Raw genomic sequence first — 16,432 nt, 5'->3', positions numbered from 1 at the left:
GCTTCTCTCCCAAAACACTGTTTCTTTCAATCCCGCCCTCCACGGGCCCATTCTTTGGCGGCGGCCTTTCAGATCGCTTTACGTTCTCTCCTCTCCCAGGGAGTGATAGGTGCCAGGCCCACCGGGAGAACACGGGTCAGGGTTCTATTCGAACCTCTTTGTCGTTCCCAAAAAGAAGGGCTCGGTCCGTCCCATTCTGGACCTCAAGTTGCTCAATTGCAATCTGCGCCTCCGCCATTTTCGGATGGAGTCCCTCTGGTCCGTGGTGGCCTCCATGGACCAGGGCTAGTTTCTTTCTTCAGTGTATATCCGAGACACTTATCTCCACATTCCGATCTTCCCGGAGCATCAGCGATTCCTTAGTTTCGCTCCCTTTTGGTCTAGCCACGGCTCCAAGGGTCTTCACCAAGGTCATGGCAACCGTCATTGCCATCCTTCGCAGTCGGGGGATCTCCGTTCTCCCCTACCTGGACGATCTCTTAATCAAGGCTCCCTCTCGGTCCGAGAATTTGGAGAGTCTTCAAATCACGCTTCACACCCTGTCCTCTTTCGGCTGGATCATCAACTGGGAGAAGTTGCATCTGCTCTCCTCCCAGTCCCTAATTTTTCTGGGGCTCCTTTTCGACACTGCAGTAGCCCGGGTCCGTCTTCCCCTGGACAAAAGGCGCTCTCTGCAGGTGGGGGTCTGTAGCCTGCGACGTCCTGCCCTGGTCCCGATTCGCTTCTGCATGGAGGTTCTGGGCCGTATGGTGGCTGCCATGGAGGCAGTCCCCTTCGCCCAGTTTCATTGTCGCTCCCTTCAACTGGCCATCCTGGACAGGTGGGACAAGTCCCCTTTGTCCCTGGATCGCAGGATTCTTCTGCCCCCGGTGGTACGTCGGTCCCTTCTTTGGTGGCTCCACTCTCCCCTCCTCCTTCTGGGGAAGTCTTTTCTTCCCCTTCAGTGGCAGATCGTCACCACCGATGCGAGTCTCCTGGGTTGGGGAGGGGTGTTTCGGGACATGACGGTCCAGGGTCGCTGGTCTCCTGGGGAAGCCAGTCTTCCCATCAATCTCCTGGAGCTTCGGGCAATCTTCTTCTTTTGCTTCCTCCATTGGGAGCATCTCCTTCAGGGTCGGCCGGTCCGGGCTCAGTCGGACAATGTGACGGCCATCGCTTACATCAATCGCCAAGGCGGTACACGTAGTCGCTCGGTGATGGTGGAGGTCTCAAAGATTCTCCTCTGGGCTGAGGCTCAGGTTCCTGCTCTTTCGGCGATCCACATCCCGGGCATAGACAATTGGGAAGCAGACTTTCTCAGCCGCTCCACGGCAGATCCGGGGGAGTGGTCTCTCCACCCGGAGGTGTTCTCACAGATCTGCGACCGTTGGGGGACTCCGGATGTGGATCTCTTCGCATTTTGCCACAACAGGAGGGTTCCCCTCTTTGTATCAGTCGCGGGATCCCCTAGCCTTGGCAGTGGATGCTCTGGTCATCACGTGGTCGTCCTTCTGTCTCCCTTATCTTTTTCTGCCTCTTCCCCTCCTGCCCAGGGTTCTGAGGAAAAGCATGGCGGAGGGGGTTTCTGCCATTCTGGTGGCCCTGGAGTGGCCCAGACGCGCGTGGTACGCAGACGTGGTCCGGCTAGCCGACGACGTGCTGCTGCGCCTACCACTTCGTCCCGATCTTCTTTTTCAAGGTCCTCTTTGCCACCCCAATTTACTGTCGCTGCATTTGACGGCGTGGCGGTTGAAACCGCGGTGTTGAAGGCCCATGGGTTTTCTGAGGGGGTTATTCGTACCATGCTTTGGGCACGCAAACCTTCCTCGGCTAGGATTTACCACCGCACCTGGAAAGCTTATTTTCGGTGGTGCGAGGCGCAAGTCTTTTCTCCGGTGGGGTTTTCCCTTCCGCGCCTTCTTGCTTTTCTCCAGGCGGGGTTGGATCAGCATTTGACCCTTAGTTCTCTCAAGGGTCAGGTGTCTGCTCTCTCTATCCCTTTCCAACGGCAGTTGGCCTCTAATTCCCATGTCCGCACCTTTATGCAGGGTGTGGCCCGCAGGGCTCCTCCTTTTAGGTCCCCCACTCCTCCGTGGGACCTCAACCTGGTGCTTGGGGTTTTGAGGGAGGCTCCTTTCGAGCCTCTTAGGGATGCCTCCCTTTGTATTCTTTCGTGGAAGGTCGCCTTTCTCATTGCCATCACTTCTATCCGGAGGGTCTCTGAACTGGCGTCACTTTCCTGCCGTTCCCCCCCTTTTGGTGCTTCATCAGGACAAGGTGGATTTCCGTCCACCTCCTTCCTGCTATCCTACCCCGGTTGTCCACCGGTTGTCTACCAGACCCGGTGGGTTCGGCCGCCCCTCCAGCCTGGGTTCTCTCCCTCCCCCAGTCTATATCCAACTTGGCTCAGGTCTCCTGTTATGTGGTGACTGCATTGGAGAGGCCCTCCGGAGAGTCCCACTCTCCTTGTATACTGATGATCTTGCAGTGTCGTGGGAGTGTTTTTCATCTGACTCATCCTCCGAGTCTTCTGGCAGGCACAGGCGCTCCCTTCACAGGCATCGTTTCATTACTCCGCCCTGTAGCAAGCGTCGCTCCCCTAGAGGACGCTCCCATGGTCGCCGCTCTGGCTCTCCAGACCTGCGTACCTGGTCAGTTTCCCCCTCTTCCAGGGTCACCTCATACGTTCCCATTCACCTGGAGAACTTGTGGATGCAGTTTCTGATTCGGCCTCTGATTCAGAGGACCACACGGATATGTCGGACATGGTGCACTCATTGGTCTCGGCCACAAGAGACACCTTCCATCTAGAGGACCCAGGAACTTCGGATGTGGCTCCAGAAGTTTCCTTTAATCGTGCCCAACCTCCAGGGCTGCCTCACCTTGTTCACATTCTCCCGGAGAACTTGTGGATGAGGTTTCTGATTCGTCCTCCGACTCAGAGGACCACACGGATATGCCTGATGTGGTGTACTCATTGGTTTCGGCAATAAGAGACACCTTCCAGCTAAGGACCCAGGAACTTCAGACGTGGTCCAGAAGTATCCTCTCATCGTGCCCAACCTCTTCCAGGGCTGCCTCACCTCGTTCCCATTCACCTGGAGAACTTGTGGATGAGGTTTCTGATTCGGCCTCCGACTCAAAGCAACGCACGGATGCCTGATGTGTTGTACTCATTGGTTTCGGCCATAAGATACACCTTCCATCTAAAGGACCCAGGAACTTTGGACGTGGCTCCAGAAGTCTCCTTTTCTTCGTGCCGACCGGCACCCAAGACCTTCAGTTCTCACACGGAATTTTACGCCCTGCTGGTATCCGCCTGGAGGCACCTTGACAAGAAGTTTCAGGAAACTTCAGAAAGTTCAATCGTGGTATCCCTTCGCCAAGGACCTCATTGCTCGGTGGACCTCCTCTCCAACTGTGGATCTGCCGGTCTCCCGCCTCTCTAAGGCGCCTACCGGGCCTTTGGCTGATGCGGCTGCCTTCAAGATCCAGCCGACATGAAGGTGGAGACTTAGGCAAACTTTGCCTTGAGACAGCAGGATCTTCCTGCTTTTGCTTCGGCCTGAGGTCAAGGGCCCTTTCAGTATGTTCTCCCAACTCCGCCAGGCTAGTCTTCAAGATCCCTCTGGAGGATTTATTTAATCTAGCTCCTGATCCTCCGCAGCTGGAGATTTTCTGTTCCATGTGCAGCCACTGTGCTGCCTTTGCCACAAGCTACCTGGTAGCCACCGTCCCTCCATGTGGCTTACACCCTGGACTGTGGACGCCGCCTTCAGGAAGTGAGGCGTCGGGCGGAAAAGAGTTCCACCTCTGGATACGGCTCACAGAACCGCTTTCCGTCTTCAGTCCTCCTCCGGGTTCTGCGGACCTTTGGTGCCACCACAGGGTACCAACAAAGGGTCCAGCCGGGCGCCTTCATGAGAAGAGGGCTTCCTCCTTCCGGACCTGTCACTCCCGGAGGTCGGCTATCCGTTCAGGCCGTTTTGCGGCCCCATCAGGCACCCGTAGGCCTTCCTCGATCTGATGGGTGGTTGGTCGCCTTTCTCGGGTGGTTGGTCGCCTCTTACTCTTTTGGGATGCCTGGACTACGCATATTCATTCATTGCCCCGGTTCCTTCAGGGGAACATTTTCGAGGTTTATTCCAACCTCTTTGTGGTCCCCAAGAAAGGCGTTTTTGTTCGCCCAATCTTGGTTTTCGAGTATCTCAGCCAGCATCTTCTGCTTCCCGTCCCAAATGGAGTCTCTCCGTTCGGTGCTGGCGTCCCTGGTTCATGGGGAATTTTCATTCCTCGGTGGACATCAAGGATGCTTGTCTCCACATCTCATTGTTCCGGTCATCAGCGGTACCTCCGCTTTGCAGTCTCGGACGGTCATTTTCTATTGTGGCTCTCCATTTCGGTCTGGCCACTTCTCTGCGGACCTTTAACCAGCCTAGCGGTATTCCCGAGCGTGACTCGGGGTTAATTTTAGCTGCTAGAAGCGGTAACCCCGAGTCACAGTCGGGGTAGAATTGCAGAGTTGCTGTGTGGGCTGCACAATATATCGCAAAAGCAATCGAATCGCGATTTTTGCTTTTTGCGATATATTGATGCAGCCCCCGGGAAAACATGTGATTATCTGCTCGGGTCGGCTCTCGTGGCGGGGGCCGGCCAGAGCAGGTAAAGACATATACTAAAAGTCAGTTTTTCTCAACCAGGGCACCTACAGATGTTGCAAAACTACAACTCTCAGCATGCCCGGACAGCCAAAGGCTGTCCGGGCATGCTGGGAGTAGTAGTTTCACAACAGCTGGAGGCCCCCTGGTAGAAAAACACTGAGCGAAGTGTAAAAGTAAAAAGGAGGAAAAAAAACTTTTGCTTACCTAATCCCGGTCCCTGCAGATGCCGTGCGCTCAGGTCCCTGCTCTCTTCACTATTCATCTTGCAGTACCTTTCCCTTTTCAGCCAATCACCGGCCGCAGTGGTTTCAAGCCAGTGATTGGCTGAAGGGGAAAGGACTTGTTCTGCAGGACCTAGTGTATGCTGCTGCAGGACAAGACAAGGTGAGAAGGGGGGATGAATGTGACAAGGAGGGGGGAGAATGTGACAAGGAGGGGGGAGAATGTGATAAGGGGGAGGGGGAATGTGACGGGGAGATGTGAAATTTCAATGCAAAAAAAATTGTACCGCTTTTGGTACAAATTTCCAGACAGAATCATACTGCCAGGGAGGTTAACAAAGTCCCGGCGTCTGTGATAGCCCCTTTTACGAACAACAGTTGTTTCCGTGATTCCTTACTTGGACGATCTTCTGATCATCTCAACCTCCAGACCTTGTCTCTCTTCGGTTGGATGGTTATTCGGGACAAGTCCAACCGCTTTCCTGGGGCTCCAGTTCGACGCGGCCTCTGCACGCTTTCAACTCTGCCGTTTATTGGTCGGGCTTTGCCCTACCTTATCTGTTTCCTCCCCTTCCTCTCTTTTCGGGGTCCTGAGGAAACTCACAGCAGAGGGCGTTTCCGCCAGACTGGCCCCGGCGGGCGTCGTACGTCGTCGTGGTCAGGCTCCTGTACTACTTACCTCTGCACCTTCCCTATCGTCCAGACCTCCTATATCAGGTCTCCTGTGCCACCCCTATTTACCGTCTCTGCTTTTGATGGCGTGGCGGTTGAGACAGCGGTTCTGAGGACCTGCAGTTTCTCTTCCCAAGTGGTTCACACCATGCTGAGGGCTCACAAGCCTTCCTCTGCAAAGGTTTACCACCATACCTGGCGGTCTTATTTCTGTTGGATTGAAATTTTGCCTTTTTCTCCGGTTAGCTTCCTTAGGGGTCAAAGGTTCGTCCATTTCCATTCTTTTTCAACGTTCTTTGGCGTTCAATTATCATGTCCGAACCTAGTTCAGGGAGTGGCACAAGCTGCCCCTCCTTATCAGTCCCCTTTTTTCCCTTGGGACTTACATTTGGTCTTAGGTGCTCTGCAAGACGCCCCTTTTGACCCTCTCAGGGACATTTCTCTTCGCCTCCTTCCCCGGAAGGTGGCGTTCCTTATTGCTCTTACCTCTGTTAGGAGGGTGTCAGAGCTGGTAGCGCTCTCCTGCCGTTCTCCCTTCCTGGTGGTATACCAGGACAAGTTGTTTTCCGTCCAGGTCCGTCCTTCTTACCCGAGATGATTTTTGACTTTTTCATCTCAATGAGAACATCGTCCTACCGTCCTCTTGTCCGGACCCTTCTCATCCCTGGAAGCGTTTGTTCCACAACCTGGTTGTGGTGAGGGCTGTTCGGACTTATCTCTCAGTCTCTCTTTCCTTTCGGCAGTTTGACCCCCTTTTTTTGTTTTTCCGGAAGGTCATTGTATAGGACAACCTGCTTCCACGACCACCATTTTTCGGTGGATTCGGTCCGCTCTTTTTGGGAGCTTACCGCTGCAAGGGGAAGATCAAACCCTTCAGGGGTTTGGCTCATTCCACCTGTTTTTCGGGGCATCCTGTGCATTCCGCTACGTGGCTTTGGCCTTGCAGTTCTGTAAGGCGTCCGCGTTGTCGTCTTTGTACACTTTCTCAAGGTGCTACCAGATTCATGCCTTCGCATCAGTTGATGCTACTCTGGGCTGTAAGATGTTGCTGATTCCTTACCCACCCAAGGGACGGCTTTGGTACGTCCCATGGTCTGTGTCCCCCAATGGAGCCGATAGAGAAAAGGAGATTTTTTATGCTTACCGTAAAATCTTTCTCTCGAAGGATCCATTGGGGGACACAGCTCCCACCCTTTTTTCTTGTGTTCCTATTTCAGTTATCTGTCCGCAGGTGTGTTCAGTTGACTTTTCTTCTGATTGCTCGGACAGTTTGTGGTTTTCTCTTGATCTATCGGTTTTCTCATATTGCTCTGGGACTAAAACTGATTACCTCAGGTGCCTGTGGGCGGGTATACCCTGCTGGGAGGAGCCGACTTCTCTTGTTGCCATAGTGTCGAGCCTCCTAGTGTCAGCAGCATACACCCATGGTCTGTGTCCCCATGGTCTTTGTCCCCCAATGGATCCTTCGAGAAAGAGATTTTACGGTAAGCATAAAAATTTGCCTTTTTTCGGAGGATCCATTGGGGGACACAGCGCCCACCCATGGTTTGGCTAGAGGTTTTCGTTAGTTTTGTCCGAGAGGTGGCTCGGTTTTTTCTTTTGTCTGATTCTCTCGGACTCATGCTGGTTTCTCCTTTTTTTGTTGGTTGCCTCCTATTGCTTTGAGATTAAACTGATAAGCTCAGGGCCAGTAGGCGGGGTATAGCCTGCCGGGAGGGGCCGTTTTTTTTTTTTTTTTGTATGCCTATTGTCAGCGCCTCCTAGCGGCAAGAGCATATACCCCATGGTCTGTGTCCCCCAATGGATCCTCCGAGAAAGAGATTTAACAGTAAGCATAAAAAATAATCTACTTTTTATTCATACACCTGTTGTGATCGATCAGCGCCGTTGAGCCGGGTTCTCTTGAAGCTAACTCTCCTAATGTCACTGGCTGCAGTAGGGACCTTTGTAGCAGAGAGAACAGAAACTGATGGGGGAATAAGAGAATTGTTGGCACAGACATGGCAAAGAATTGTTAAAGCAAATATTACACTTTTTGCACACACAGTCCTCATTGGTTCTCTTTGCTGCTGTATTTTTTGAGTTAATATCCCCTAGGCAGCAACAGTTCACTAATAAATCATGTTTGATATATACAGAATTGGACAAAAAAAACTCATTATCACAGAATGGGAAAACGGATAAAGCATATTTCACTTTTCTATGGCTGTGTGCATAATCTGATGACCTTGATCAGTTCCACTTACTATGTGTCCACCTTCTCAATCCTGTTTTTCTGTTTCACTAGGGAACAACATGACAAGAAGTTTACAATCTGTTGTCTGTCTTGGCACCCAAAGCTGCCTCAAGTTGCATACACTGACAATGAAGGCAACCTAGCAGTGCTCGAGAATGTCTGCCAAGAGGATGCTGTGTTGGCCAGCACTAAGGTAATTCTTGCTGGATCAGTGTTTCACAGGGATTTATTTCAGGTTGGATGTTGGGGAATATTATAATATTCTCCTCCTTTCTTCTAGTAACTCTAGTGTTTAAGAACCCCTTCCTTTGAATGGATTAAAATGTAAAATACATACGGCATTAAAGGGATACTCTGGCCCTAAGACATCTTATACCCTATCCAAAGGATAGGGGATAAGATGTCTGACACGCGGGGGTCCCACCGCTGAGGAACCCCGCAATCTTGCATTCGGCACCCACCTCTTTGAGCTGCACGCCGCGCTGCCAGCTCACAAACTGCCGGGTGCCGACCACGGGGCCGGAGTATCGTGACGTCACGACTCCGCCCCCGTGTGACTTCAACCCCCGCTATGCAAGTTTATGGGAGGGGGCGTGACGGCCGGCGCGGCGTGCAGCTCAAAGAGGTGGGTGCCGAATGCAAGATTGCGGGGGTCCCCAGCGGCGGAACCCCCGCGGTCAGACATCTTATCCCCTATCCTTTGGATAGGGGATAAGATGTTGTAGGGCTGGAGTACCCCTTTAAATAATACACACTGTTTAAACCGCAAAATATTTATGTTTTGATTATCTTTAACAGGTCTCAAGTGCTGCAAAAAAAGATTATGATGAGTTGTTTGATGGTGATGACGACGACGAGGACTTCCTAAATGGAGATATGATGGATCATCAGGCTTCTGTGGGAAATGAAGACGATGACGACAACTTTGCACCTGTTTCTGGTCATGCGAAGAAACGAACCATCTTGGATGATGATGAAAATTCTTTAGGTGACACTTGAGTCTAAAAAATGTAAACTAGGTAGCTTTAATATACATTGATATTTTTAATATATTTTTGCATAGCTATTCTAGTTACTATTTTTTGCAGAATGAAGCTTTTGCAATTGATACGAAAGTATATAATGTCATTCAGTGAAAGGCATGTAGAGATGCAACTGCATGCTGAGCAGGACAGTTGTCGATGCAACCATCTGACGTTGAGCGAGTATCTTACAACAGTCTAGGATTCGAGTGTGTTACTCGCTGGGTGTTGAAAAGTTGTTTTAGCTGTCCAGAATGCAATTAAATCTTATACCCCTAATATTACACTGGGCAGGGTGTGCCCGGACTACAACTTTTTAAGGCCAGTTTCACACTTCGGACTTCATCTGGCCGGAGTTTCAGAGTGCGAGCAGCGCCAACTGAATCAGTTGGCACTAGGACTGGGCAGGCATTGCCACCCTATAGACGGAAATGTCTGCAGAGTGGAGATCCGCCAGAACATTTAACAAGTTCAGTGTTCGGGCGCAATTTTTTCATGGGATTTTCCAGGCGGAAAGTCAGCCTCGAAAAACTCTGCAGTTTGCACTTTGCGTCGGAATGTCATTACCAGCTATGGGACTCTGCTGCACTGGAAGTTCTGAGTGGATTTTTAAAACTGAATTCCACTTTGAAATTCGGTAGTGTGAAACTGACATAAGAGACTAATCATAGCCGCTTGTTTTCCTGCTTGTTTTTAGATATTTTATCCTTAAAAGCCAATGATACTGAGAAACCAGAAGGAGAGGATGATCAATCCATCAAAGCACAAGCTATTCCTTATCCTTCGAAACCTACTTATAGTGGGCCAATGCCAACACCCCCACAAAAGCCTTTCCAGCCTGGTTCTACCCCTTCACATCTTTTACACCGCTTTATGGTAAGTATCGGTAGAAACCAGCAGTATAACATTAAAGAAAATTTAATAAATATTAGTATTTCTTAATGATATATGCATTGTAATGTAATGATACATGCAGCAAAGCAGAAACATCTATGGTCTCAAAAAAGAGAAATTTGCTGATTGTCGCCACCTTTCACTTCCTTTTAAGGTGAAAACATTACACACACCTCTCCTGCAAACATCTGAAATTGAAAGGTGGTATTTCATGCTGACAATGAAATGAATGAAAGACCATGTAGTACGTGTAGACAGCTTTAGTTCACCAGAGCCAGTCTTTGTAATGAACATTTAGCAGGAACATCAGTAACCGGTTAATGCCCCCAAAAAGACGCTTTTAAAGGGGTACTCCGCTGTTTTCGCTCTGCAGGGACGCCCTCGCTCCCTCGTGATGTCATTGCCGATCCCCGAAGCGCAAAAACAGCATTCAGAACTTTTACTTCTGAACGCTGGCCAGTGGAGTACCCATTTAAGGCTTCTCCCAGATATATAAGAAAAGTATTTAAAACTCCATGCATTATTTAAAAAGGATCATTACGCGTTTCAATTCAGGACATGGCGTTATAAGTGCTTTTAAAGGGGCACTCCGCTGCTCAGCGTTTGGAACAAACGAGCTTGTGACGTCATAGAACCGCTCCCTCATGACGTCACTCCCGGCCCCCTCAATGCAAGTCTATGGGAGGGGGTGTGACAGCCATCACGCCCTCTCCCATAGACTTGCATTGAGGGGGCGGGGCGTAACGTCATGAGGCGGTGGGCTATGACGTCACGAGCTGCAGGCTCCAGCATTCGGAACAGTTTGTTCCAAACGCTGAGCTGCAGAGTGCCCCTTTAACTGAACTCTTAGAGTTCGTTACACTTCCTGCTCCTGAAGTCATATTTCGGGGAAGTACTGAATGGATCCTTTTGTTTTTATTTTTTTTGTTTATTTTATTTTATTTTTTTGTCCTCAACCAGTGACTTATAGTCCTGCACTATAACCCCTTTGGACCTACAGAGAATGGTCAGATCAGGTGTTGCTGACCCAACCAACATGACAATACTAGAGGTGTGCAACATGACAATACTAGAGGTGTGCAAATTCTTGCACATCCATGTTACTTTTACATGCTATATTTCTGTGGTGTCTTTCTAAGCTCTTTATTTCTTTATTTGCTCCATTGGGGCACACAGACCGTGGGTGTATGCTGCTGTCTCTAGGAGGTGTGACGCGGTGCTGGTACGGGCCGGGCGCTCTCCGCGCCGGCTTACTTTCGCTTTCTTCGGCAGTGCCTTATATGCGGCTGACAGCCGCGGCGCTGGCACGGGCCGGGCGCGATCAGCGCCGGCTTACTTTCGCTTTCTCCGGCAGTCTCTGCTGGCGTATTGGCCGCCCGCTCTTTTCCCCGAGCGCATATGCGACTGACATGTGCGCTTGGGACAAGGAGCAGGCGCCATTACAGCTTCTTCTCGGCCTGTCTTTAGCTCCGCCCACAGGGCTGTCGGAGCCCTTCTGAGGCGCGAAATAGCCTGTTTCTCACACTAGCTGCACGGAGCCGTTCTCCTCACTGCAGCTGCCAGGGGACACAGACTAGGGTGAGACAGTTCCTGTCTTTTTTTTTCTCATGATGTCCGTACCCAGAGCTGTTCCTCCCTCTAAACAGATACCTGTGACTTATTTTGTCTGTAAGCATTGTAGTACCAAGATGCCTGGCTCTACTGAGCCCACTTGCCCTGCCTGCTCCACTGCTCTCCCAGACCCCCTGGTACCCCCTGATGCCCTTTCGGTTCGGGTGGGTTCAGCCCGTCCACCGGCCTGGGTTTCTTCCCTAACCCAATATATGGCTGACTTGACTCAAGTCTCCCGTTCGGTGGCTGAGGCCTCCCGGGAAGTGGTGTCCGCCTTGAAGGGGTCTTCCCTGCACAGAGCCTCTGAGAGGGCCCGCTCCTCGTCTCCACATACTTCACGCTCTCACAAGCGTACTAGAGGTGCCTCGTCTGACTCTTCCATTGAGTCTTCAGATAGACGTGAGCGTTCCCCTCGTGGCTCCCGCCCCCCCTGTCATCTGGGCACAAACGTCGCTCCTCCAGAGGACGTTCTCGGAGTCGCCACTCTGCCATACCAGAGCCGCGTACCCGGTCAGGGTCGCCCCCCTCCAGGACTGCCTCTACTCGTTCACGTTCTCCTGGTGAACTGGTGGAGGAGGCTTCCGAGCCGGCATCTGACTCAGAGGACCGCTCGGACTCAATTGCAACGGTGAACTCATTGGTGACAGCCATAAGAGACACCTTTCACTTAGAGGACCCAGAATCTTCAGATGTCACTCCAGGAGTATCCTTTCATCGTGCTAAGCCAGCACTTCAAAGGTTCAGCTCTCACACTGACTTTGACGACATTCTGGAATCTGCATGGAAACATCCAGACAAGAGGTTCCCGGGAATCAAGACGATTCAAGAACGTTATCCATTTGACAAGGACTTTGTAACTAAGGTGGTTTCCCCTCCCTCAGTGGATCCACCAATCTCCCGGATCTCTAAGGCGACTACACTGCCTCTGGCAGATGCCGCTGCCTTCAAGGATCCCACGGACAAGAAGGTAGAATCCTTAGCGAAGTTTGCCTCTGAAGCAGCTGGCTCTTCTCTTCTTCCCATCTTCGCCTCGACATGGGTGTCCAAGGCTCTGTCGGAGTGGTGCCAAAAGCTCCATCATGATATCTTAGCGGGATCCCCCCCCCAGAGGATCTATCTGCTCTGGCTCTCCAATGCTCTAAAGCTGGAGACTTCCTGTGCGCAGCTTCCATGCAGTCAGCCCGTTGTTCTGTCTTTGCTGCGGGTCACCTAGCAGCTCTCTGCCGCTCTATGTGGCTTAAAGCTTGGAATGCGGATGCAACTTCCAAAAGGTCTCTCACTGAGCTTCTTTTTACGGGTGGCCATCTTTTTGGCAAACGCCTTGATGAGATTATCTCTGAGGCAACGGGAGGCAAGAGTTCCTTGTTACCTCAAAATAAGGCTTGCCCTACTTCCCAAAGGAAGTCCTTTTCCTTTCGGTCCTTTCGGACCTCTGGTTCCAGCAAAGGGTCCGGGCAGGCGCCCTCGCGGGACAAGAAGGCTCCCTCGTTCCGGACACGCCCGTCTTGGAAGTCGTACTCCAACCGGTCCGAACGTTTTGCGCCCAAATCAGGCAACCGTGAGGCCCCCACCCGTGGTTTCTTCTCGGGTGGGAGGTCATCTCTTACTTTTCCGAGACATCTGGACCTCACACATTCAGGACTCTTGGGTCATGGACGTGGTGTCCAACGGTTACCGAATCGAATTCGCTTCCCTTCCGAGGGATCGCTTTTTTCAATCCTGGGCCCCCCGGTCGCCTCCTCCTGGCGAAGCACTTTCGAGCGGCTCTCCAGTCTCTGCTTCTCCAGGGGGTTATCGTTCCCGTTCCTCTAGGGAAACGGTTTCTGGGTTTCTATTCAAATCTTTTTGTGGTCCCCAAGAAGGATGGTTCTGTGCGACCAATCCTAGACCTCAAGCGTCTCAACCGTCACCTTCTTATCCACCACTTCCGAATGGAATCTCTCCGTTCGGTCGTGGAGTCCCTGGAACAAGGGGAGGTCCTTTCATCGGTGGACATCAAGGATGCCTACCTCCATGTGCCAATATTTCCTGGCCATCATCGGTACATCCGCTTTGCGGTTCCGGAGGGGCATTTTCAATTCGTAGCCCTCCCCTTTGGTCTAGCCACGGCTTCTCGGGTCTTTACAAAGATCCTTGCGCCAGTGATGGGCCTGTTACGGTCGAGGGGAATCTCTGTGATACCCTACCTGGACGACCTTCTCATCAAGGTGCCAACCAGAGCCCAGACTCTGGAGAATCTGCACGTCACTCTCCACACTCTGGATCGCTTCGGGTGGATGGTCAACCGGGACAAGTCTGTCCTCCGTCCTACCCAGTCTCTAACCTTCCTGGGACTTCGATTCGACACGGCCTCTGCCCAAATTTGTCTCCCGCCGGACAAACGTCTGGCGCTTCTGTCGGGGGTCTGCTCCCTTCGGACCCAGGTCTCAGTCCCCATCTGCACTTGTATGGAAGTCCTGGGTCGAATGGTGGCAACTATGGAGGCCGTACCCTTTGCCCAGTTTAATTACCGCCCCCTTCAACTGGCGATTCTCTCTCGATGGAACAGGTCTCCTCTGTCCCTCGATCGTCATATTGTTCTCCCTCGCAGGGTCCGTCAGTCTCTGCTCTGGTGACTCCGCTCCCCCCTTCTTCTCCAAGGGCAGTCATTTCTTCCCCTTCACTGGCAGGTTGTTACAACTGATGCCAGCCTGTCGGGCTGGAGCGGCGTGTTCAGGGATTGGACGGTTCAGGGACTCTGGTCTCCCCAGGAGACCCTTCTTCCGATAAACATATTAGAATTACGGGCGATTCTTCTTTGTCTTCTTCATTGGGAGTCCCGTCTTCAGTCCCGTCCTGTCCGCGTCCAGTCGGGCAATGCCACGGCCGTGGCTTACATGAATCAACAGGGCGGCACTCGCAGCTCGGCAGCCATGGCCGAGGTTTCAAAGTTTCGGGTCACCTAGCAGCTCTCTGCCGCTCTATGTGGCTTAAAGCTTGGAATGCGGATGCAACTTCCAAAAGGTCTCTCACTGAGCTTCTTTTTACGGGTGGCCATCTTTTTGGCAAACGCCTTGATGAGATTATCTCTGAGGCAACGGGAGGTAAGAGTTCCTTGTTACCTCAAAATAAGGCTTGCCCTACTTCCCAAAGGAAGTCCTTTTCCTTTCGGTCCTTTCGGACCTCTGGTTCCAGCAAAGGGTCCGGGCAGGCGCCCTCGCGGGACAAGAAGGCTCCCTTGTTCCGGACACGCCCATCTTGGAAGTCGTACTCCAACCGGTCCGAACGTTTTGCGCCCAAATCAGGCAACCGTGAGGCCCCCACCCGTTTCAAAGTTTCTCACCTGGGCGGAAAGCAAGGTTCCGGCTATTTCGGCGATTCACATTCCGGGAGTGCTCAACTGGGAAGCGGACTTCCTCAGTCGGTCCTCACCCGACCCCGGCGAGTGGTCTCTACATCCAAAGGTCTTCGCGCAACTCTGGGGCATTCCGGACGTGGACCTCTTAGCGTCTCGGCACAATCGGAAGATCCTTCCTTTTGTGTCCAAGTCCTGGGACCCTCAGGCTCTGGCCGTGGACGCCCTAGTGATTCCTTGGGCGGGGTTTGCCCTACCCTATCTGTTCCCTCCTCTTCTGCTCCTTCCCAGGGTGTTGAGGAAGCTCAAGGCAGAGGACGTCCCCGCCATTCTGGTAGCTCCAGATTGGCCCCGAAGGTTGTGGTGCGCCGACGTAGTCAGGCTCCGGGACAACGCTCCACTGAGCCTTCCGCTCCTTCCGGACCTGCACTCTCAGGGTCCTCTTTGCCACCCCAATTTACAGTTGCTGCATTTGACGGCGTGGCGGTTGAGACCGCGGTTTTGAGGGCCCGTGGGTTATCTTCCCAAGTCATTCACACCATGCTCAAGGCTCGTAAGCCCTCCTCTGCAAGAATTTACCACCGTACTTGGCGGTCTTATTTTCGTTGGTGTGAAGCTCAGGACTTGTCCCCGGTAACCTTCTCGGTTCCCCGTCTTCTCTCCTTTTTGCAGTCAGGGTTGGAACTGGGGTTTTCTCTCAGTTAACTTAAAGGTCAGGTTTCGGCCCTTGCTGTTCTTTTCCAGCGGCCCCTGGCTTCTAATTCTCATGTCCGGACCTTCCCTCAAGGAGTGGCGCACGCTGTTCCTACTTTTCTGTCACCCTCTCCCCCTTGGGACTTGAATTTGGTTTAGAGTGCCCTCCAGGGTGCACCCTTTGAGACCCTTAGAGAGGTGTCTCTCCGCCTCCTTTCTTGGAAAGTGGCGTTTCTTATTGCTATCACCTCCATCCGGAGGGTGTCTGAATTAGCAGCTCTTTCCTGCCGTTCTCCTTTTCTGGTGATCCACCAGGACAAGGTTGTTTTCTGGCCAGATCCTTCCTTTTTGCCTAAGGTGGTTTCGGCCTTTCATCTCAATGAGGACATTGTCCTCCCGTCTTTTTGTCCTGTTCCTTTTCATCCTAAGGAGCGCTTACTACACAAGCTGGATTTTGTTCGGGCTGTTCGGTTTTATCTCTCCATCACTTCTTCGTTTCGTCAGTGTGATTCCTTTTTCGTCCTTACGGAAGGTCGTCGCAAGGGACAACCTGCTTCCAAGGCCACCATTTCTTGGTGGATTCGGTCTGCCATTTCGGAAGCCTATCGCTGTAAGGGGAAAATTCCTCCTTGCAGCGTTGTGGCTCATTCTACCCGTTCGGTCGGGGCATCCTGGGCTCTCCAGAATAGAGCCTCGGCCTCGCAGATATGCAAGGCGGTTACCTGGTCGTCTTTGCACACTTTCTCGAGGTTTTACAGAGTTCATACTTTCGCATCAGCTGATGCTAGTCTGGGTCGTAAAGTGTTGCAGGCGGCAGTGGAGTGGCCGTCTGCTTGACTGCTTATCTGCCCACCCAAGGGACGGCTTTGGTACGTCCCATGGTCTGTGTCCCCCAATGGAGCCGATAGAGAAAAGGAGATTTTTGTTTACTTACCGTAAAATCTCTTTCTCGGAGGATCCATTGGGGGACACGGCTCCCGCAATTTTTGGGATTTCCTTTGGTTCTCTGTCCGAGGGTGTATTCAGTTCTGTTTTTTCTTCTGGTCCTCGGACAGTTTTGGGTTTTTCTTGACCTGTTGGCCTCCTCCTTTTGCTCTGGAACTTAAACT

At 52.0% G+C, this 16,432-nt stretch overlaps 1 protein-coding gene across 1 annotated transcript in view; it reads left to right on the top strand.

Moving 5' to 3' along the window:
* The window catches only part of WDHD1 (WD repeat and HMG-box DNA binding protein 1), a 64,752-nt gene that overhangs the window by 15,995 nt on the left and 32,325 nt on the right, over positions 1 to 16,432 (top strand). The window contains exons 10-12 of the mRNA XM_056547076.1: positions 7,821 to 7,962; positions 8,568 to 8,757; positions 9,489 to 9,667. Of these exons, the coding sequence (XP_056403051.1) occupies positions 7,821 to 7,962; positions 8,568 to 8,757; positions 9,489 to 9,667 (511 nt within the window). The remainder of the gene's footprint in view (positions 1 to 7,820; positions 7,963 to 8,567; positions 8,758 to 9,488; positions 9,668 to 16,432) is intronic.

Source organism: Hyla sarda, chromosome 11, assembly GCF_029499605.1.
Source record: "Hyla sarda isolate aHylSar1 chromosome 11, aHylSar1.hap1, whole genome shotgun sequence".
NCBI lineage: Eukaryota > Metazoa > Chordata > Amphibia > Anura > Hylidae > Hyla > Hyla sarda.
Note: the sequence above shows the minus strand (reverse complement) of the source record. Positions and strands in the feature narration are given on the sequence as shown.